General features: G+C 40.4%; 1 protein-coding gene across 1 annotated transcript in view; it reads left to right on the plus strand.

Annotated features, from left to right (window-relative positions):
- Positions 1-238: 238 nt before the first annotated feature.
- Positions 239-22937, plus strand: part of Acss3 (acyl-CoA synthetase short chain family member 3) — a 218460-nt gene continuing 195761 nt past the window's right edge. The window contains exon 1 of the mRNA XM_004650533.2: positions 239-552. Coding sequence (XP_004650590.1) covers positions 239-552 — 314 coding nt within the window. The remainder of the gene's footprint in view (positions 553-22937) is intronic.

The raw sequence follows: 22937 nt of genomic DNA on the forward strand, positions 1-22937 counted from the left end.
GAGTTCTTGCTGCCACCCAACTCAGCTCTGCCAGGGACCACCGACCCCCACCCCCGCGTCCCCCGTTCCCCTCCAGCCTGTTGCTCTCCCGGAGGCTCCAGGTCGGTTTTTCCCGGTGACTCCAAAGCGACTTCTAAAACTTCTGGGCTCGGGCACACCTCGGAGTTTGCCCCCGCCTCCTGCTGGCCCCTCGCGATCCCCGGCGGTCGCCTGCAGCCCCGCCGGCCGTGCCGAGAGGATGAAACCGTCCTGGCTGCAGTGTCGCAAAGTCACCGGCGCGGGGGGACTCGGGGCGCCCCTCCCCGGGTCCCCTTCGTCCCGGGGAGCCGGTGCGGCAGCCCGGAGGGCTTTGGTGGCCTCGGGCCCGCGGGCTGGTCTCGGGCCCCGGGGCTGCAGGGCGCTGACCTCGGGCGGCGGTGGCGAGTACAAGACTCACTTCGCAGCCTCGGTGGCAGACCCCGAGATGTTCTGGGGTAAAGCCGCAGAGCAGATCAGCTGGTACAAGCCCTGGACCAAAACGCTAGACAACAGACACCCTCCTTCCAGTAGTTGGTGAGTGACTGACTTCTTAGCCCCGGCTGGTGTCTCCTCACTTCTGGGATGTCCAGGGCTGGATGTAGCTGCTGGGATCTGGAGACTGGAGTTCCCCCTGGAATGAAAGTCAGTCGATATTTGAGCTCTCCCTAGGTCTTTTCTTTTATATTTTTCTTTTGTTTGATTTTAGTATCTTACCTTCTTTTGTGCTACATCCCAGTATTCTTTTTTCTTTCTTTCTTTCTTTCTTTCTTTCTTTCTTTCTTTCTTTCTTTCTTTCTTTCTTTCTTTTTTTTTTTTTTTTTTTTTTTTTGGTTTTTCGAGGTAGGGTCTCACTCTGGCTCAGGCTGACCTGGAATTCACTATGTAGTCTCAGGGTGGCCTCGAACTCTCGGCGATCCTCCTACCTCAGCCTCCCAAGTGCTGGGATTAAAGGCGTGCGCCACCACGCCCGGCCCAGTACTCTCTTTTCTTTTCCTCCCTCCCTCCCTCCCTCCCTTCCTTCCTTCCTTCTTTTCTTTCTCCCCCCCCCCCCAACCAGATGTTTTCCTTCAGGGCTCTGCTTGATACTGGGGATGTTGAAGGTATGAAAACAAAGGCCAGCCTCCGGGGACAGGGCAGACCAGATGGGGAGTCAACAAATACACAAAGCACAGTGCAACGAGTCAGGGAAACATCACCATGCACCCTTACACTGTAGGGAGGAAGAGGGTTGAGGAAAGACTTCAATCCAAGCAGGGGTTTGGAAAGTAGTCCAAGGTGCAGAAAAACAGCTTGAAGTGACTGACTGACATTGCAAATACTTGTTTTGGGTGGAGAGGTGGAAGAAGGGTCTGCTGAGTCTGGCGCTAGAGTGGGAATAGGTAGTGAACCTAGATGCTTTGGCCTACTGTGCATATGACATTGTATGAAGGATAGCCAAAGTACAGGTAGAGGTCAGCTGGGCCTAGAGTCATCTTCTTCCTGGAGGTGCAACGATCAGTAGTGATGAGCATTATGTTTACATCATAGCGAACAGGCTGCATCAGAGACTAGGTGCCACCCTTGTGAGGACAGTAGGGATGAGGCACCGAGTCCACAGAAGCTCCCTGGGATCTCTCGGCGCTTTCCCTCCTGGGAACATGGCTGCTCTCATCTTCTTTTCCTTCCCAGAGGACTTTACCTGCAAACGTTTGAAAACCGCTGCTTAGCAATGAGATGAGAGGATGACAGATCAAGTTGACCATTGCCTGTTGGTCAGAAAAGGGAATTTAGAATAACTTGGAAGGACTTTGTCATCATTATGTCTTTTCCCCTCATGGTGTGAGTGTGTATGTGTGTTTGTTTGTTTACATAATGTTCCCTTTAGAATGGAAGTAACTTGTCATTCCAATTCAATTTATTTTTCCAATAGTACTTGGATTGATCCACTTTTCTGAACCAGGCAGTGAACTAGACACTAACATATGCAGAGGGTGACAAACAGGCTTTGCATTCTGGGCCCGAGTGCCGGGCTTTGACTTTTTATTTTCACCGATAACTGTGCTCACAGTCAAATGACTCTCTGTACTTCGTTTTATTTTCTCAAGAGCAAATTACAGTTGTGAGGAATAGCTGAACAAAAGATGGAGAGTACTTTTTGATAGGATTAGACCTGTTGAATGTTAAAGGCAGAATAACTATCTTCACATTATCATGCCACTAGGGACAATTCTTTCTTAAAGTTTAGTATGCATATGCCTGCTATAAAATATTGAATTCTAATGATCTTATGTGGCCATTTTCACCACAAAACCAATGCACAGAAATTCTGAAGAAGCTTCTGGAATATTCTAAGTCAGAACTACAGAAGGCCAAACTCCAGGCTGAGACAATGGCACTGGCAGAAAAGGGGAGGCTGAAGGGAATCCACAGGACCATGGTGGGTCAGTGAAGGCCCAGAAAAGGGAAGGTATAGTTGGGCTTAATGTGTGAAATAAATAGAAACTTAAGATACTGGGGGTTTCCTTTTTAATAAATTGATTTTTTTTTTCATTTAGCATTAGTGGCTTGGTTAAATTTTCTGAAAGGTATGGGAATAAATTATTAGTTTTAGTGAGATCTTTAAAAGGGGTTCCTTGTCTTTGAAAAATAAGCACATTGTAGATCAATGACAATTGGTATTACTGTTTTAGAATTATTGATGTCTGCACACTCAGGGTTTTGCTTTCTCCACTGCTTCATCACAGCCCAGAAGATCAAAGTGAAAAATAGCGCTTTGAACCTGAATTAGTTAAGCAGCATGATTAAGTCTCACTGACTGGTTTGACAGAGCAGAGTTGGGGAGGAAAGCAAAGGTAGAACACCTGTCTTAAATTTCTTTCAGTAAATGGTTTCAGTTTGAATATATTAGTTACTGTGTTAGGTGTGTAATTGTGGACATCCCAGTTTGGTTACTAATAACTAACAAGGCCAAGCTCAGGGATAAGTGCTACCCTTTTCATTTTCTTTTTCTCTGTATCATAATGGTCTAGGGTTTGAGATAGTATCTGATTTTATGGATGATAGTCAATAGCAGACTACATAACTAAATGAGCTTTTCTGCTCTATTTCACATGAGTGTGTGTGTGTGTTGAATCTGTATATGGTATACGGCACACTCTTAGAGATCAGAGGATCTTAGAGATCAGAGGACAATCTTTGAGTGTTGGTCCTCACCTTCTGCCTTGTTTTGAGACAAGGTGACTCTTGCTCCTTGCTGCTGGGAATGCCAGACAAGCTAGCCCTCCAGCTTCGTTATTCCACTGCGGTTACAGACTCCCGAGATTCAACTCCTCTACTCACGCTTGTGCTGCGAGCGCTTTTCACCACTGAGCCATCTTCCCAGTCCTGCTGCTATGTATCCTTGGGATGTCAGGTGGAGCCAGACATGACTTAGTAAGAATTATTTTCTAAATTTTCTTTGAAGCTGGGATCTAGGGAAGAGAGAAGTTGAAAACTCAAGTCTTTAAGCAAAATGAAGAAATACATCTATAGTGATTGTGCTTTCCCAGTTGGAGCTGGGATAAATATGGCACAGTCTGTGAAGCCTATTGGCTTCCGTCAGGCAAGCAGGATTCCTGGTCATCAGGTCATAGAGTCATCTCGTTGATTTACTGAAAGAAAACTCCCCTCCAAACACAGAGATTTCTCAAAGCCCAAACACATAATTAGTATTACATACTAGTTTCCACAAACTCATGAATAACCATAAAATAAAAATCTTTAAGGATGACATATGGAAGGGACTTTGCATTGTAGTGAATGACTGTAAAAATACATTTCCAACAGTGTACTCTTTGAGACCTTTGAACATCAAAACCAAACTGTTGCAGATGTTTTCAGTTTTCAAAGAATCACCTCTCCTCACAGTTTGGTAGTTATTACATATTGTTTATTCCTGTTTTTGAATATTAAGGTCTCTGAGAAGTTTGCATTGCGGAATGTCAATCAAAACAGAATGAATTTGAAATCTCAACCACTTCTTTAATCCTGGAACCCCAATGTGGATGTTTTGGATTGTTTTCTCCTGATAAACTAGATATTCTGCTATGTAACCTGAAATGGGAATCCATCTACCCCTATCTGAAAGAATCAGTCATTCACTTTTCAATTATGCACTGTAAATGACACTCTGTGTCATTAATGTTTCTGTAGAACTCTGTAATATGATTTTAGTTTACTTTTTATTGAAAGATGATTCACTTTTAAGATTTTTACAACTTAATTCAGAAATAAAATTTAATTTTTATTACTAAAAAGGAGAAAGAAAATGATTTGTAGTGAAAAGAAGAATCCAAATGCAGAATAGGGGATGATATTGATAAACACTTCTGCAGTAAGAATAGTATAGTTTTATCAAGATGCAAAATCTCAACTTCCTACTAGCTGTGAGAATATGATTATGCAATCCTGTGAACTCTTAAAATGATTCATAAGAATTAAAGGTTGGGGTAGTTTGAATACATGGCCCCCAATATATTCAGTGTTTTATTTCAGTTTGTAATTTAGATCTGCAGCCACCTGGCTGGAGGAGGAGCTGAGGTGTGGTGGTGGATTTGAAATTCCCATATAGGGCTGGAGAGATGGCTTAGCGGTTAAGTGTTTGCCTGTGAAGCCTAAGGACCCCGGTTCGAGGCTCGATTCTTCAAGACCCATGTTGCCAGATGCACAAGGGGGCGCACACGTCTGGAGTTCCTTTGCAGTGGCTGGAGGCCCTGGCATGCCCATTCTCTCTATCTGCCTCTTTCTCTTTGTCTGTTGCTGTCAATAAAATAAATAAAAATAACAAAATAAATTTAAAAAAAGAAATTCCGATATAAAGATATGCAAAGTGCCTGGAGTTCCTGAAGTGTGCCCAGGGATTCGGCTTGTGGTTTGTCTCTCTGTGTTTGATTTGGGCCAGCTTCTCCCTTTATGGAACTTTCCTTTATTGAAGGAATACCACATATTTAATGTTTCTAGCTTATATTTGTTTAGATGGAATACAATCAGTGTATGTATAAGAAATGTAAATGTGCCTGGGACTTTCAGAGAAGCTGAAAGATGTTGCACTTCCCTCCTCCAAAACTGCAGCAGGGGAGAGTCCCCAGATGGTAGCTAACAAGAATTCTGTGACTCTGAGCCTGACCCCTTTGGACAATGTATAATTACCTTATCTCAGGAGTCAGCCCCTGTACTTAATCTTATTTGACAGAGCCCTACACACATGGATGTAAATCTCTTCCCTACCTAAGCATGGGAAAATTCAGACAAAGGATTGTACAAGGTATATTAAGTCTAGCACAAACTGAGTTCAGGGCCTGTATTGGTTTTCTTTGGCATGAACGGCAGAGGTCTATGTGTGAATAAAGGCTCTCTTCCTGTGTCTGAAATAGGTTTTGCTTGATTATTCTCATTGACTCATTAATTCCTATAACATAGATGGTACACTGACTGGGAAACTGAGACCTGAGAGTCTTGCATGCAAACTCCTGGCCCTTTGAGCTACTCGCATGGGCAGCTGAGCGGCTATGGTGGATGGCAACTCTGAGTGATTTGGATAGCATGCTCCCTGATAGTTTTCAGGGTCCAAACTCAAATCAGATATCTGCCCTCCCATGGTCCCTAGCTGCTCCTGACCAGACTTTGAAGAGAAGATGGTCAGCGCCACCAGACAAATGGTCAAGGTAGGTCCTGGGGAAACCAGGAAGCCTGGGTTAGAGCCTGATCAGTTCTAGGGCCATTCTGAGTAGACTCCATGTGTGTGTGGGCTCAAAATGGTGGTTGACAGGCGGCTCCACGTGTATTCAGAGCTTAAAGGATTGCTCCACATGTATTCTTAGCTGAAAGGGGGCTCCAAGTGCATTCAGAGTTCAAAGCTAAAGCATTACAAAGCCCCAACAGGGGCCCATTAAGAGGCATTTTCATAGTGATAGCCAGGGAATTCCTGAAAGTGAGAAGGGAACTGTAAATTAACCTGTGAGTGACTGTGTGAATATGTGAAAGGGTGACTCAGTCCGCTTGCATTCTGAGTTGGAATTTGTAGCCCTGTGGCTGGCATCCTTAAGATCCCACTATGGCCACAGAATTCAAGTGAGCGCATTCTGCTGTACCATGACAAGTGGCATAAGGTCTCATGGCAGGATGGGACTCCTATCCAGTAGCAAGTCACAAGCTGAACCTGCCAAGGCCAAGTGCTGTGAAGTTCCTCTGGACATAGCCAGACAGACATGGGAATGGCTTCCTTCCAAGGTGGCAACCCTGTCCTTTGTCTGTCATGTGTCACTAAAACCAGGTGGGAAAAACAAGAAGGGGGAAGGCACTGCGATACCTCTTAATGTAAGTGTGCATGTAAATGTGTATGAGAGCCCTGAACCCATGAGTATGTGGGTAAGGGGAGAGGCAGTGTGATGCCTCCTAGTACGTGGTGTGTGTGTGTGTTCGCATGGGTGCACATGCAAACATATGTGCCTGTGTGTCAGTGTCTGAGGCTATGAATGCTTTTTTCCAGGGTCTCAGTCCCCTGAGCAGAGCTTGTAAAAGACCTGAGATCCCAGGCTGAGGTCTGGTGTACCTAAGAATGTATGAATGGCACAGAGAGCCTGTTCTGTGCTCCAGTCTCTTGGGAAGGGGTTGGGGAGACTGGCTTTGGCACAGCTTGTGCCAATGCAACTGTGTTCCTGGGCCCCTAGTTCTTGTTATTTCCCCAGTGCTGGAAGTTGATCTGAAAAAAAAATTGGATGCTGGGGTGGGTCCCAAGCTATTACAGGTTTCCTTGCTGACCGAAGAGGAACTTCTTAAAGACATTGTGGAAGAATTTGCCTTAGCTGTTTCAGCATGTTTTGTCTCTCTTGGCATGTACAAATGGACAATGGGGGCACTGGTAGAAGGAGGCAGACTGCAATGCAGGTCTCACTGCAGAGTTGATGCTATGTCACTGCCCTTCTGTGGTGAGGGTCCATCAGATGAAGCTAAACACTGGGGCTATGAGGGTTGTAATCGATGTTTCTGGGTTGCCAGAGCAGTTCAAGATGGGGGGTGGGAGTGGAGATAAAACTAAACTGGCTGTTTACTTTTCCTTGAGAGTAGATAATGGGAAGAGAAAGCCTTTTCCTTTTGGTTAGTAATTGCCTGTTGAGAAGGGATTAAAGCTGTTCCTTTGGTGGTGGCATGATAGCACGAAGGTCAAATTTGGCTCTCTGTGAACCTGATGTCTTATGGTTCAAAAGAATTTTTCTATGGAGGTCAATGGTTCATAAATACTTCAGTTATGTTGAAGTCTTATGATAAGGTGATAAGCAATATTCTCAGACATTGTCCCCCCAGAGAGACTGGCTGATGTATTTATCATCCCACTGAGTAAATAAAGGGAGAAAGACCAGAACAAGGAAATAAACAGAGATGGATCTTCAGAAGACTTGAGAGGAAAATAACATGCCATTGAACAACAGCCACACTAGGGTTGACCAGAAAAGGAAATTGCTACAAAATTTACAACTGGGAAATACATGTTTAAGAGATATCTTTTTTTCCTTTTATTGTAGTTTCCTTTTATCCTGATGGAACACAAAAGTGTTTTAATTACACAGGTACATGGACCAAATGTCATTTTGGAGCTGCCAAGTATGGTATCTTCCTTTGTTCATTATTATTATTATTATTATTATTATTATTTATTATTTATTTATTTAAGAGTGACAGACAGAAAAAGAGGCAGAGAGAGAGAATGGGTGTGCCAGGGCTTCCAGCCACTGCAGACGAATTCTAGATGTGTGCGCCCCCTTGTGCATCTGGCTAACGTGGGTCCTGGGGAATCAAGCCTCGAACCAGGGTCCTTAGGCTTCACAGGCAAGCGCTTAACTGCTAAGCCATCTCTCCAGCCCTGTTCATTTGTTTTTAAATTATTTAAAAGGGACCAAAAAGCAGGGCGTGGTGGCGCACGCCTTTAATCCCAGCACTTGGGAGGCAGAGGTAGGAGGATCACCATGAGTTCAAGGCCACCCTGAGACTCCATAGTGAATTCCAGGTCAGCCTGGGCTTGAGTGAGACCCTACCTCAAAAAACAAAAACAAAAACAAAAAAACCACAAAAAACACACATACAAAAAAAGGGACCAAAAGATCCTAACTTGTTTTGTAAATTGAAAAGAGGAAAGAAAGAAAGAGAGAAAGAAAGAAAGAAAGAAGAAGAAGAAGAAAAAAAAAAAAAACAGCTATGAGAATTATAACCCAGAGCAACAGATGCCTCAGTCTGTCACAGAGATGCCAGGTTATACACAGAAAGACAGTAAATTGACTATTCTATGGGGCAAATATAGCCCAAGATTATTTGGCTCTGGACTAACAGCAGTCAATTCCCCTTAACTGCTGAAGATGAAGTTCTAATAGTACACGTGTAGCCCTTAGGAACTGCAGCTTTGGTTCATTTTGTATGCTGGACAGGCACAGAGACCACTCTTCAGAAAGGCAGGTGCTCATCAGAGCCACAAGGACACCATTCTCTGGATCATGTTAAGTCTGTCAGCACTTATAGCCTGGCTGTTACCTTATACAACCTTTCTGTATGTGACATGATACAATTACAGGTGAGAGAAACAAGTTTTGTATATAAAAAGAGACATTATCCTAGATAAAGAAAGTTAATTACATTTAAGAGACTAATAAATAAAAGTACTTTACTTACTTGGTACAAGTTAAGAAATTAGAAAAAAAATAGAGACATGAAAAGATGTCAAAGTAAAGATATTAAAGGTTTGATTATTTTTGTCAAGCTTTATATAACCATGAAATTATGAGATTTGTATCATTGGGCCTAATGTTGTCTGTTGAAATGAATTTCCCTATTAAAGGGGGCTTTGTCTAATAGGAATGGTATGAGATCAAAACAATATATATGGAGAAGAATTTATGAATTATATCAAAATCTCAGATAAGGCTTGCAGCTTTTGAACTATGTTAAAGTCGGTGAAAGGTTATGGGAAATTATAAAGCTAATCTAAATACAGTTTACATTATGAGAAGGTCATGAGCCTATAAAAAAAAATGGCTTAAATGTGTAGGCCCATAAAATCAGACCTTCATCTTATCACCAATGGATAGAGCCCCACCAAGGAAAAAGGTGTGTTTGGAACAAATCTGGAGTCTAACACTAAATTTTAAAAATATCAGTGATGCTGGTTGTTTGATGGTGTTCCCTTGGAATCTGTAACACAAAGAAACCCTCCTACCCCTGGAAAACTAAACATACCCCCACCAGCCTGGGAATATGATCTAAATAAAAGATTGAAAGAAGGAGCCACTCCAGCCAGTTTGGACTGGGCCTCCATAGTATAACGCATCATTCTAACTGTTATTAAAGTTACAGATGCCATTCTGTGGCACACTTGGGAAAAGAAGGCCCACATAGCTGAAGGGAGCTTATCTTGGATGGCACAACAATGTCTCTAATAGCCACACTGAATCACCCTGCGGAGGTGGCTGGAGTGAAGATCTGCAGCTCTGTTCTGACCACACCCAGAAGCTAGACAGTCTACTCACAGCCGAAGCTTGAGGATTTTGCCAGCCTGCACCAATTGCCTAACTGGGAGCCGATTGGCCCATGCACACCAGAAGCTTGAGTAAGTCTACGGGGGACACCTGTGGACCTTCATCATGATGTCACCCCATCCAATTAGGTCTAGCAGTAGTACCACTGCTGGTATTTTCAAAGTGCATGGGGGCACTGTCTCCATGAGGTTAAAACTTGGGAAAAAATAGCTATAGCCCTGTTCTACATAATGACAGAAAACATGATTAGAGGGGCTAACTTTTTTTTTTTTTTTGATAACAGTTTGTGCTATAATCAAGCCATACAGTACTGGGAAGCACCCCTGAATAGGAACTAAAAATAATTTTTTTAAAAAGGAGTCTCTACATACTTTTAATATACTTTGGTAAATTCATAGGTAACATACACTAAATAGCCAAGACATCAATAGACCTGGGCCCCAATAGTATAATAAAAGCAATTAAATTTCCTGGCCAATATGATTATACAGAAGCAGAGAGGCCTGACTCTGCTTACAGCTGATAAAGGACTATGCTTATTCTCAGTAAAGAATGCTGCTTTATACAAATAAATGTGGAGATACTCTGAATAAAGTCTAGAGTTTTAAAGAAAGTGTGGCTAAAGGAGAAAAAATTAACAAACTCTGGGCTGTTGTGGGACAGCTATTGGTCATGGGCTAACTGGTCTATGACCCTGATAAGACTGCTAGCAAAGAACTTAGGATTTTTATTTGGGCCTTGTGTCTTGGACCTCCTAAGTAGACTTATCACCACGAGATGCTCTCAGCCCAAGGGCTTATTATAGTCCAATTAAACAACAAGAACCAAATTTATAAAAGTTGATGTCTTTTATATAAAATTGACAAGACTTCAACCATATGCTTAATGTTTCTAGCTAATGTTAGTGTAAATGGGATACAATCAGTGTATGTGTAAGAAATGTAAATGTGCCTGGGACTTTCAGAGAAGCTGAAAGATGTTGCACTTCCCTCCTCTGAAACTGTAGCAGGGGAGATTCCTCTGATGGTAGCTAAGAAGAATTCTGTGACTGATCCTGACCTCTTTGGACAATATATAAATCTTATCTTACCTTATCTTAGGAGACAGCACCATGTATTTAATCTTATTTGACTCAGATGTAACTTTCTCCCCTCTGTAAGCATGGGAGAACTCAGTCAAAGGATTGTAAAAGATATATAAGTCCAGCAGAATCTGAATTCAGGGCCTTTATTGGCTTTTTTTTTTTTTTTTTTTTTGGTGTGAACCGCCAGAGGTTCATATGTGAATAAAGGCTCTCTCCCTGTCTCTGAGGCAGGTTTTGCCTGATCATTGTCATTGACTAATTCCTATAACACGCTGAATCTGTAAGCTTCAATGCATCCCTTCCACCACTACTGTGCCTGGTCTGAAGTTAATCTCAGCGACCTGAAGCTGTCTACTTCAAAAATTGGTACTAGAATACCGAGTAACATGAATCTGACCTTGTGGATGTTGGTCTTTTGGAACTTTTGTTTTGATTTGGAGGATTGGGCATACACTTGGTACTTGTAACTAAACATGCCTTCTGGAGTGGTAAGCCATGCATTATGGACTATTCTTATGAGAATTTGAAATTTTTTTTTCTTTTTTAAAATATTTTGTGTATTTATTTATTTATTTATTTGAGAGTGACAGAGAGAAAGAGGCAGTTAGAGAGAGAGAGAGAGAGAGAGAGAGAGAGAGAGAGAATGGGTGCGCCAGGGTTTCTAGCTACTGCAAATGAACTCCAGATGCGTGCCCCCCCTTGTGCATTTGGCTATCATGGGTCCTGGGGAACTCAGCCTCGAATCGGGGTCCTTAGGCTTCACAGGCAAGTGCTAAACCACTAAGCAATCTCTCCAGCCCAGAATTTGAAAATTTTGAGTACAGAGAATTGAACTTGGAGGCTCGAATTATGAACTTTCTAAGAGGAAGGAAAGACTATTGGAACTGGGCTACTGATATAAGGGCTAGCTATGTTCTGCTGCCCAGGCCCAGAGAATTTAATCAATGTTTAATTTGTATGGGCTGATGATTTTGGCTAAAGAGATTGGACTGAGAGATTTAAGATTTTAAGTTGGAATAACTCAATTAAGTTAAAACTACAGGTGCCGAAACTGGTTTTAGGTTATTGAAGCTGCTATTGTCAAACATATTAGCAATCTTAAGAAAGATAGACCAACTACTTTATATTAAAACAATGGAGAGGATGCCTGAGGAAGACTGATGGACATGCAAACTCTTTTGGAAAGAGTTGACTGGAGAAAGAACCTTCTTTTCAATGTTACGGTTTATTTCATCCCTGAATTAAGAATATGGTTGTGTCCTGCACAACTAGTATTAGTTTTAGAAGCATGAAAAATGCTTGGAATGGTTATGAATTGCACATGGTTCTAGGAGCTGCTGCTGTTGAGATGTGGCATAAGGCAGGGCATGATGACCCTGATAGGCTGGCGAAGCCATTGGAAGATGGTCCGTGGTTTGCATGAAGACCCAAAGATGTCTTTGATATACCAGGACTGTGCAAGGGCTACCATGGAGTGCACTGTTGGCTTGGGATGGAAGTTTTCCCTGGTGACTCTGCCCAGCTGGAGGAGCAGAATTGGAAAATCCAGAGTCTGTCAGTCACTGGTTATATAGACCTGAACTGCAGAAGTTTGACATTGCTTGATGGTTGTTTAGTTTGCATTGTTCCAGTCTCTCTCTCTTATGCCTTCTACCAGTTGAAAATGTTTACTCTGTGCCTTTATATGTTGAAAGTATATAACTGGTTTGATTTTACAGGACTCATATCTAAGAGACAATCTTAAATCTCAGAGGACACATAGGACTTTGGAACTATCTTAAGTAGTTAAAGATTGTGGGGACCTTTGAAATTGGACTGAATACAGTTTACAATGTGAGATGGTTATGAATCTATCGAGGGACAGGGGTGGAATATGGTAGTTGAATAAATGGCCCCCAATATATTTAGTGTTTTATTACAGGTTATCATTTAGATTTGCAGCCACCTAGCTGGAGGTGTCACTGGGACTCTAAAGTGTGGTGGTGGATTTGAAATTGCCATATAAAGATATGTAAAGATCCTGGACTTTCTGAAGTGTGCTGTGGGATTTGGCTTGTGCTTTTCCTCTCTGTGTTTGGTCCTATAAGAGCAGGCCAACTTCTTCTCCCTTTATGGAACTTCCCCTGAATCTGTAAGCTTCAATAAATCCCTTCCTCTTTAACTGTGCCTGGTCAGGAAGTACATCTCAGTGACCTGAAGCTGTCTGCTACCAAGGTTATCAGTCATTTACTTGCTATATATATGCTTTAAAGAAAACAATGAAAGAGTTAGGGAGTTAAAGATAAAGCTATGAGGGAAATATGCATTAAATAGATCATTTAAAAAACTCTTCAGATCCTATGAAATAGAATGACTAATGAGTGATATAACATGACCTTCTTTAGAAGGACCAATGAGGAGTTCCTAAAGACACTGGGTAAAAGATCAGAATGAATAGGAACTAGCCTTGTCAGAACACCAAGAAAGCACATTAGTAATTCCATGTGGTATGAAGTGCTCATTGAGTTCTTTTAATTTTTTTTTGTTCATTTTTTATTTATTTATTTGAGAATGACAGACATAGAGAGAAAGACAGATAGCGGGAGAGAGAGAGAATGGGCGCGCCAGGGCTTCCAGCCACTGCAAACGAACTCCAGATGCGTGCGCCCCCTTGTGCATCTGGCTAACGTGGGACCTGGGGAACCGAGCCTCGAACCAGGGTCCTGAGGCTTCACAGGCAAGCACTTAACCGCTAAGCCATCTCTCCAGCCCCTCATTGAGTTCTGTAGGAAGAAAGAAGGCTTACATTTGAAGCTTATGAAATGACAGGGAATTATGAAGAGATGGAAAATGAGGGCCATACAGTGGATATTTTTGTCTTGTTAAGAACTTCAATTATGGGCAGGAGAGATGGCTTAGCAGTTAAGATGTTTGCCTGCAAAGCCAAAGGATCCTGGTTCGACTCTCCAAAATCCATGTAAGCTAGATGCACAAAGAGGCCCATGGGTCTGGAGTTCATTTGCAGTGACTGGAGGCCTTGATACGCCCATTCTATCTCTCTCTCTCTGGACCTCATTTTCTCTCTCACATAAATAAATAAATAAACAAACATATATATTAAAAAAATAAACAAACAGTGCTGGGAATAAAGGCATGTATCACTATACTCAGCATTAAAAAAAGAAAAGAACGTCAATTACTTTGGCATACATTGATTTTTTTCCCTCCCTTACCTTGAGTTATTTTTTCATAATGAATAATCAAAACTTGAATATCATATTTTTTCTTCTGCATTAATAAAAAATACATGAGTTCTACCAATAACCATTAGTTGCCATACTTTGAAGAATGAGAATTATAAGAATTAAATTTTTGGTGGAAGCTTATGAAATATCTAGGACTATCCTGACACATTGTACTAGGTATGACTGTAATGTAAATGATGGAAGTTATATTTTCATGTGCCACTGTGGTCCGAAGAGAATTTAGGGGAAATAGTATCCCTTAACTAGATCTTAAATTGGAACTCAGAAAAGTGAAAAGACTTTTTGGGTCGCAGACAATATGCAAAAGGATGGAGATAAGAGCTAAGGCTTCTTTAGTAGTGGTCACTGCAGAGAATTTGTCTTTTATAAGAGTTGTTTTAGAACAAGAGGTTCAGTTTTCTTTTCATTAAGCATGATAGTTGCTAGATGGACTAGCACTTACTTCCTCAGCTATAGGCCATATCCAAGGGAGAAATTGGAAGATAGGTTTTCTTTCTTGAATACAGATGCTGTTCTGTTGGTGTTTGTTAAAAAAATATTAGAGACATATTTAGTATGGATACATCATGTGTTGGTAGCATCCTTTCTCTGTTCCCTGACCCCATTCTGCAGGGGTTCCTCCTCAGTGGGGTTGAAGGTATTACCTATGTGGGTTATGGTTTATGCATTGTGGGAGTAGCAATCAGTTGTTGGGGGAGGAAATGACTCTAGACATGATGTCCTAACCTGTGGTTCTAGCAATCTTTCTGGCCCTTCTTCTGCAAAATTCACTGTACCATGTTGGATGTGTTTTAGAGTGTACTTCAGTGATGAGCTCTTAGGAGCCTCTGGATCTCTGCTTTGGTAAGTGTTGAGTATCATCAGTGTCTGTCTCCTTTACTCTGGAACTGATTATCAGGCTCACCATGGAAGCTGCATTCTTTCTTTTTTTTTTTTTTAATTTAATTTATTAGTTTTCTTTGCAGCAAATACAGGCAGTTTGGTACCATTGTTTAGGCTCATCCGAGACCTACCCCCTCCCAATGACCCCTCCTTGTTGATGTAAATGGGTCATGCATTGTGGATTTAGTCCACAGTTATTGGTACGATAAATGTCTCTGCATATCACAACCCAACATGTGACTCTGACATTCTTTCACCCCCTCTTCTGCAAAGTTTCCCTGAGCCATGTTGGGTTCATTTTTGGTGTGCTTCAGTGCTGCGGTGTTGGGGGCCTCTGAGGCTCTGGCTCTCTGATTTGGTAGGAGTTGATTTTTCTCTGTGTTGGTCTACTTCCCCTTTGTGCTGGTATCCAGTTCATCAGGAAAACAGCACCCTTGCTTGTTTCTCTAATTTTCCTTAGTTTCAGTCCGGCCCCTTTTGAGGTATGATGATGCAGCTCTCTCCTTAGGATCTGCATCTATCTGACAAGGAGAAGCAGATTCTCCAACGGAGAGTAAGTTATCTCCCCAATTTCTCCGTAGTTTTAATGGGGACTTGGATGAAGTGTGAGGGGTAGTTTATCTCCTCAAGTCTTGCTGCATTCTGAGAAAGAAAAACAGATTCTCCAATGGAGGGTGAAGTCAGCATTTGTTCAATGGGATAAATGTTATTAATTTGGGGAGATTTGATGGATGTAGTTCCTCTTTTAGCTAAAGACTAGTGGGAACTTGACATTGGAGAGCATAATCTTTGTCTCCATAAAATTCTGAACTGGTTGCCAATTACAGTTATGGGTTCATGTTCACTGAGTGGATCTCTTAGCCAATCAGAAAGCTATTGGTTACCCACCAAGGCTGTGTGCCACTATTGTACTGATGTGTACATCTTGCCAGTGTCTTTGCTTTTGAATAGCGTAGACACTCCCCGCCCCATTTCTCAGAATGTTGTTGGCCTCTCTTTCCCCCAGTAGCTCATACAGCACTTTCCAGCACTAGATGGGCTATCTGGAGTCTGCTTTCTTCCAGTTTCCAGACATGTCTCTCAAAGTTCTGGGCCAGCAGTATATGCCGTCTTCAGCAATAGGGTCTTATTATTAGTGTTTTTGTTTTAATTAGTTTTTAGGAGTTAAATATTTTTCCATATCATGTGAATCAAACTTTTAGAAACAAGTTTATATTTGGACTTCTCTAGAAAACACACACACACACACACACACACACACACGCACGCCGCAAGAATGTGTCAATAGTAGGTGTTCCTACACAGAAACATTTGACCATGACTGGATATCTGCTGTTTCCACTTGAATTTTAACTTTTGCCATCATGAGCATGTTTATTTGTGTTATGTACTAAGGCAGGGATGGTACTTGAAAGCTGTTTTGTTAAGAGCATATGGGATGAAAGAAGTTGATGAAAGACCATGTTTGACTTCATCTATCAATATTTCTTGTAGAAATGGGGAATATGAAATATTTGAGTTATCAGAGTAATGTTAATATGAAGAAACATGCCTAATGAGCTAAGCTAAGCAGAGGAAGAATGAGAAGAGGAACTTCAGGAATAAAGATTCATTATTATTTGGTGACTGGGAGTGACATGTAGGGAAAGGAACAAGTCATGGAAATATGGTGACACACAGCCCTTTACAATTTTATTAAAAATCATGGGTTGAAAACTAGGAGACAAGTTGATGTAGAATTTCAGATGTGTTCATAAATTTGCAAAAAACAAGAGGTTATATTGAAACTCTTGGAAGAGGGAGAGGCAAAAGGGAGAGGGAGAGAAAGAGGAAGAGAAGAGGAGCAGAGGGATGCTGAAGGATAGGGAAGTGGAGGAGAAGGGAGGAAGAGAATATATAATGAATAAGCTTTGGAAAGAAGCACATGAAATAAGCTACAGGGTAGGTAAATAGATGAGAACTTGTTCGAAAAAGTATAGAAAGAATGGAAATCTATTTGTGTCATGGGGTAAAAAGAAGAGATAAAAACAGGAAAAGTCAATAGTAGTCAAGGACTCCAGAGATCCTTTAAAGTTGTGGAATTGTAACTTATTAATATTTTGAGGTGACATCCATGAAGACATGAGGTCCAAGGGTATAATGGTACAATAGAGAATGACCTTAAGCCGGGCGTGGGGCTCACATCCTTAATCCCAGCACTTGGGAGGCAGAAGTAGGAGGGTTGCTATGAGTTTGAGGCCACCCTGAGACTATGTAGTGAATTCCAGGTCAGCCTGAGCTAGAGTGAGACCCTACCTCGGAAAAAAAAAAAGAATAACCTTGTAGGAAGGAAAAACATTCTATGGATTTGTTTGATAGTATCCAGTAGGAAAGGAAGGATAATAGCAATTAGAAGTACTTGGGTCAAGGAAATGATAGTTTCTTCCCTATATATCCTTTCTTCTCCTTTTCTTTTAGCATAAATCTGTGATTCAAATTAGAAGTGAAGAAGCATGTTAGTCAGTAAAGAAAGGAATTTTGTTTATCTTAAAACTTAATGATTCACTGGACTCCTTGCTTTTGCAAGCTGAACTTTTTGTGGATTGTTTGGTTTTGCTTTTGTTTTTTTTAAGGTACTAGATGTTCAGGGAGGCAACAGTAACGGAACCTCTAAAAGGTGGATTTAAGAGTTATTCAGCATTTCCCTGTTTTTATTACGCCCTATAACACTAATAGATTAGATATTAAATCATTGGATTATGAGTCTGGGAGATGATAAGGAAACCATGAAAAGATTAGAAGTAATTAATTTCTGTGGAATGCTCTGAGCCATGAACTATACTAAGGCCTTCTCTTGTGTTTTACTTATTATTCCCATGTAGCAAGGTTGGCAGTACCATATACTTTCTACATATGAGGGACTAGAGCCAGTTTTTCTATGAAGCCACTCAGCTAGTTAGGAGGGGGGAGAGCTGACTAAGGAATAATAACTGCAGTGGCCCTGGTTCTAAGCCCAGAATCTTTCTTCACAAATAAATATGTAACTGTTCCAGAATATCAGTGCCAAAGCTTGAATGATTTGAAGTAGACTTTGGGCTGAGGAATTATTCTCAATTAAAGGAGAATAAAGAGACATGAGGGCTGGAGAGGTGGCTCAGTGGCTAAAGACACTTGCTTGTAAAGTCTGATGGCTGGGATCAATTCCTAAGTACCCATGCAAAGAATGGTGGTGGCAGGAGGCCCTGGCATATCCATGCTCACTCACTGTTTCTCTTAAATAATAAATACATAAATGAATACATTTAAAAGAAAAAAAAGAGATGTGAAATTGATATAATTGATAATTTAGAATTGGACAATTTTGCTAAAATGGGTAATTCTGGGACAGTTAAAGACCTGCAAGGAACTGGGCATGGTGGGACACCTTTGAGCTCAGCACTTGGAAGGTAGAGGTAGGAGGATCATCTGCTCTGAGTTCGAGGCCAGCCTGAATCCACATAGTAAGTTCTAGGTCAGCCTGGGCTAAAGGGAGATGCTACCTCGAAAAAAAAAAAAATACTAAACAAAACAAAACCCAGACAAATAAAGCACTGCACAGGATTTGCATGAGATTATATGGAGGCCATATGTCAATGTGAATTTCCCGAATTTGATGGTTACATTGTGACTTGCTAGAGGTAATAAAATTATTCTGGGCTTATTTGGCATCATGTCAGTAAATAATTCAGAGGCAAACAAGTTATCTTGCACTTGTAACTTTTCTTTGAATTTGAGTTTACATCACAAATAAAGAAACACAAAAAGCATAGTATGGAGTTTTGAACTGAGAAAATGATGCAGAGTTTCTATTGAAATTTGGCAGCTTGACATACAAATGCTGAACCCCATTAAAGTGCCAAAGAAATTCAGTCAGTTTTAACTTTTTTTTAAAACTTAAATTATGTTAAATTTTCCTCATAGCTATCAAATTTCTTCTTAGTCCTTTCTTAAAGATTGATGGATAATATTAGATGACATTATCATTTACAGTAGGATTTTCAGAAGGATATTGATAGTAGAATGACTAACTAATTAACATAAACATTACTTCCTAAAATTATGATCCGGGGTATGATTACAGCACTCAGCATTTTTCAAGATAACAAAATATTCAGATGTCATCAAAATTGTCTTTAATTCTAGTTTGAAGTGTCTGGAGTTTGTTTGCAGTGGCTGGAGGCCCTGGCATGCCCATTCCTTCTCTCCCTACCCCCATCTTTCTCTGTCAAAAAATAAGTAATAAAATATTTTTTTAAAATTCAACATGATCTTTTACAAACAAATATAAAAATATCTTGGGGGCTGGAGTGGTGGCTTAGCAGTAAAGTGCTTGCCTGTGAAGCCTAAGGACCCCAGTTCGAGGCTTGATTCCCCAGGACCCACTTTAGCCAGATGCACAAGGGGCACACATGTCTGGAGTTCGTTTGCAGTGGCTGGAGGCCCTGGCGCGCCCGTTCTCTCTCTCTCTCTCTCTCTCCCTCTTTCTCTGTCTGTTGCTCTCAAATAAATAAATAAAACAAAAAATATTTAAAAAAATATCTTGGGCTGGAGAGATGGCTTAGCAGTTAAGGCACTTGCCTGCAAAGTCTAAGGACCCAGGTTCGGTTCTCCAGGTCCCACATTAGCCAGATGCACATCGTGGTGCATGCGTTTGGAGTTTGTTTGCAGTGGCTAGAGGCCCTGCTGCACCTTTTCTCACTCTCCCTCTGTCTATCTGTATCTAATAAATAAATAACTATAAAAATATCTTAAGAAGGCACAAGACCAGCATGAAAAATCACCTGTTAGAAATAATGTGCCCCGAAGTAACTTCATCAGGAAAGACTGATTTTAGAAGACAGGTCTTATTTTGTATTCTGAAGGTCAGCTGTTCGGTGCTGTGCCCTATGTAATTATCTCAGCCTGCCCTGCTGCTCAATCTTCAGGACAGAACAGAGTGAACAACAGGAATGCTGCAATTACATAAGCAAGGATGGATTGCCGGGCAAATGGCACAATCAATGAACAATGGAAATTCAATCAGCTGTGAGCGATCAACTACCAGGTGTTGGGAGAAAATCCAACTCTTAGCACCTCCTGGAAAGTGGCTTACTGTTCCTGAGCTCATGTTACATATTGTTAGTTGTGAGAAAGAGAGAGGAGGAAAAATTATGCAATGGTTGAAGTTACTTGTTTCCTATTCAAAACCTACTTTCATAACCAATAAGCAGCCAGTTGATGGAGGAGATCATTGCTTTCCATTGTGTTGTGTCATTGCAAGAGGGTGTGGGGGAGGCTAATGAATCTTTGCAATATTACATATGAATGCAATCACCTCTAAATTACAGGGTCAAGAAGTGTATGTGAGTGTAGTGATCAAGTCCTTTATTCACACTATATGGATAGAGAGCTTGTTATATTAAAGGTACTTATTATATTTGCTTTTGGCAGAATTGTGGCAGAATGAGGTAAGGGACAGTATGTACCAAGGAGAAGTTACTATTCTTATAATGTGTAGGAAACTTAAAGCTCGTCCAATTGAAATACTATAATAGCTAAAATCAGAAGCACTTTCAAATACTAGGAGAGTTTGCTTGTCCAAATGAGATGTTCCCCATTGGCTATGTATTTTTCATACTTGGTCTTCAGCTGGTGGCAATTTGGGAAAGTTGTGCAGCCTTTAGGAAGTAGCGCTTAGGTGAAGGAGGTGTGTCTTTGGAGGTGGACCTTGAGGTTTATTAAACCTGCCCATTGAGTGTTCAGCACTAGGTCACTCAAGAGGACTTCCTTCCTGGTGCTGTAGAGATGTGAGGCTGGCATGCTGTTCTGTCCTGCGTTCCCTGCCATGATCCAATGTCTGCTTGAAACTGTGTGCAGAAGTAAACCTTTTCCTCCTGTAAGATGTTTTGGTTCAGGCATTTAGTTTCAGTAATGAGACGGTTACTGCTGTAGATGGAGAGTTTAGTAAGTGACTTCTAGCTAAGCAAGCAAACCACTGACTTAAATATCAACTGTAAAAAGTAGAAAATATATCAACTGCAATCTCTTAAGTTTTTCAGTAGTAAGGCTAAATGTGGACAACAACAATGGCTTCTCTTTCTTTCTTTTTTTTTTTTTTAATTCTAAATTAGCTTACAAAGTAACATGTTTCCACATGAGATCATCATGCACATTTTATTTTTGGTTGATTTCCCCCACACGTCTTTATCTCCTTGTCCATCCACCTTTCCCTGCTGCATCAATTCCCTTCATTATTTCTCATTCCATTTTAGTCTCTATGCTTTTTAGTTTTGATGTTAGGATAATAACACTTCCCAAGTATAATCTCTCCTAAGTGCAATAAAGTATATTTGTGATTATGAGAGGGAACTAAATGTTGATGAGGAAGGGGGCAGACACAGGAAGTATGTAGTATGAGGAGAAACGGAGGCTATGGTGTGAAGAGTGAGAGGAAAGGAAACAAAATCCCAAATTTGTTTGAAAGGCAACACATAATAAAACCTAATTCTCCATATGCTAGTATAAATTTAAAAATTGAGATTTAAAAAGAAAAAATCATGAAGAAGATGGAAAAGGTCAGTCTCTGTTGTTGATCTGATGCATTTAGACATTTATAAAATTTACTACATTTTGATAAATATTTTTATTATTAACCGGACAGAAAATCATTACTATTGATAATTTTTAAAGTAATATTGTGGTAATAAATACGTGGGTACTTAGAACTAAGTGAGAGCTCATATTACTTTCTCTCCATAGGCTTTATTATTTGATTCTTAACTGAGCTTAAATACCATTTTAACCTAAAATTTCTAGACTTTACCTTTTCAATACAGTCCAAATAGAGTTTATTTCTGTCACAATAGGACTTTCTCAGACACCCTATTTTCATGGGTAAGACAAAAAAAAAAAAAAAAAAGGAATCAACTAGTAGACGAAGCAAGCTGATTTCCGAATTAATATATTGCCTCTACTCTTTCCCAGTATCACCTTTCTCTTAGTAATTATGAAATGAGAATAATGTAAAACACCCATATTGACAGACATTGCTGTTGCCTCTTTCCCTCGCATCTGCTCTCAGGGGCGCATAAGCAGCCAGGGCTTCTCCACATAAGCAGGCTTGGATGAGAAGCCTTGGCTAAGGTGATTTTAGTAAGGCTTGTTGCTTCAGTATGAAGCACTTACTTGCTAGAACTTCAGTCCTTTATACTCTTTCACGTGCCATGGTCATTGTGGAAGTACGCACAAGACGGAAGCAATTGGAAGCAGTGATGCATAGATGACAGACCTTTGGGAACCTTTGGGGAGTCTACCCAGAACCACAGCACCATGCCCTGAGTAAGAAAATAAGTTACTCCTGTAAGTTGCTGAGATTTTGCAATGGTTATTATAGTATAATTCTGCTTTCCATTATGGACTGATGGGGAATTATAAAAACTTTATAGGACTAATGGCAAGATCAAATGTGGTGACAAGCACAAATCATATCAGACATCAAATGAAACAATCAATATTTAGTGAATCCATGCATGAGCCAGGCATAGTATTAAGTTCTTTAGTTTATTTAATGCTATAATAACAACCATATGAAGGAAGGCCATTTCTTAATTTCTTAAGTGGGTGAGAAAATGGAGGTACAGAGATCTAATTTTGCCTAAATCTGTAAAATTAGTATAAATAGAACATCTAGGCGATCTAGGGTTTGAACACATCAGGTATGAATTTAGCATTTATTATAATTCCTCTATATTGCTTCTATAATAATAATTGTAATTTATTTTAGGTTTCTTTCTTTTCATACTCAATTTCCTCTAAAATTATTAATAGTACTTTACTTTTATAAAACTAGTAATACAAGAAGAGTTAAATAATCTATATCTGCATCTCAAAAATAATAGGTAAATATCTATTTTAGGTGTCATATAATACATGGACTTTGAAAAAATATACTTCATTTTATTGTGTACAGTGTCTTCAGAGCTGAGTGACCAGAGCTTTAAATTAGCTGATGATAACTGTTTTCCAGATAATATAAAGAATATTAATCTCTATATATTGTCTCTTAACTTCTGGCTTGAGCAAAATCTATAATGACCCCATTACTCATCATATGCAGTGAGTTTTAATATTATCTTTGTGAAAACATAGTGATAAATAGGCTCATTAATTCAT

Source organism: Jaculus jaculus, chromosome 6 (assembly GCF_020740685.1).
Source record: "Jaculus jaculus isolate mJacJac1 chromosome 6, mJacJac1.mat.Y.cur, whole genome shotgun sequence".
Taxonomy (NCBI): Eukaryota; Metazoa; Chordata; class Mammalia; order Rodentia; family Dipodidae; genus Jaculus; species Jaculus jaculus.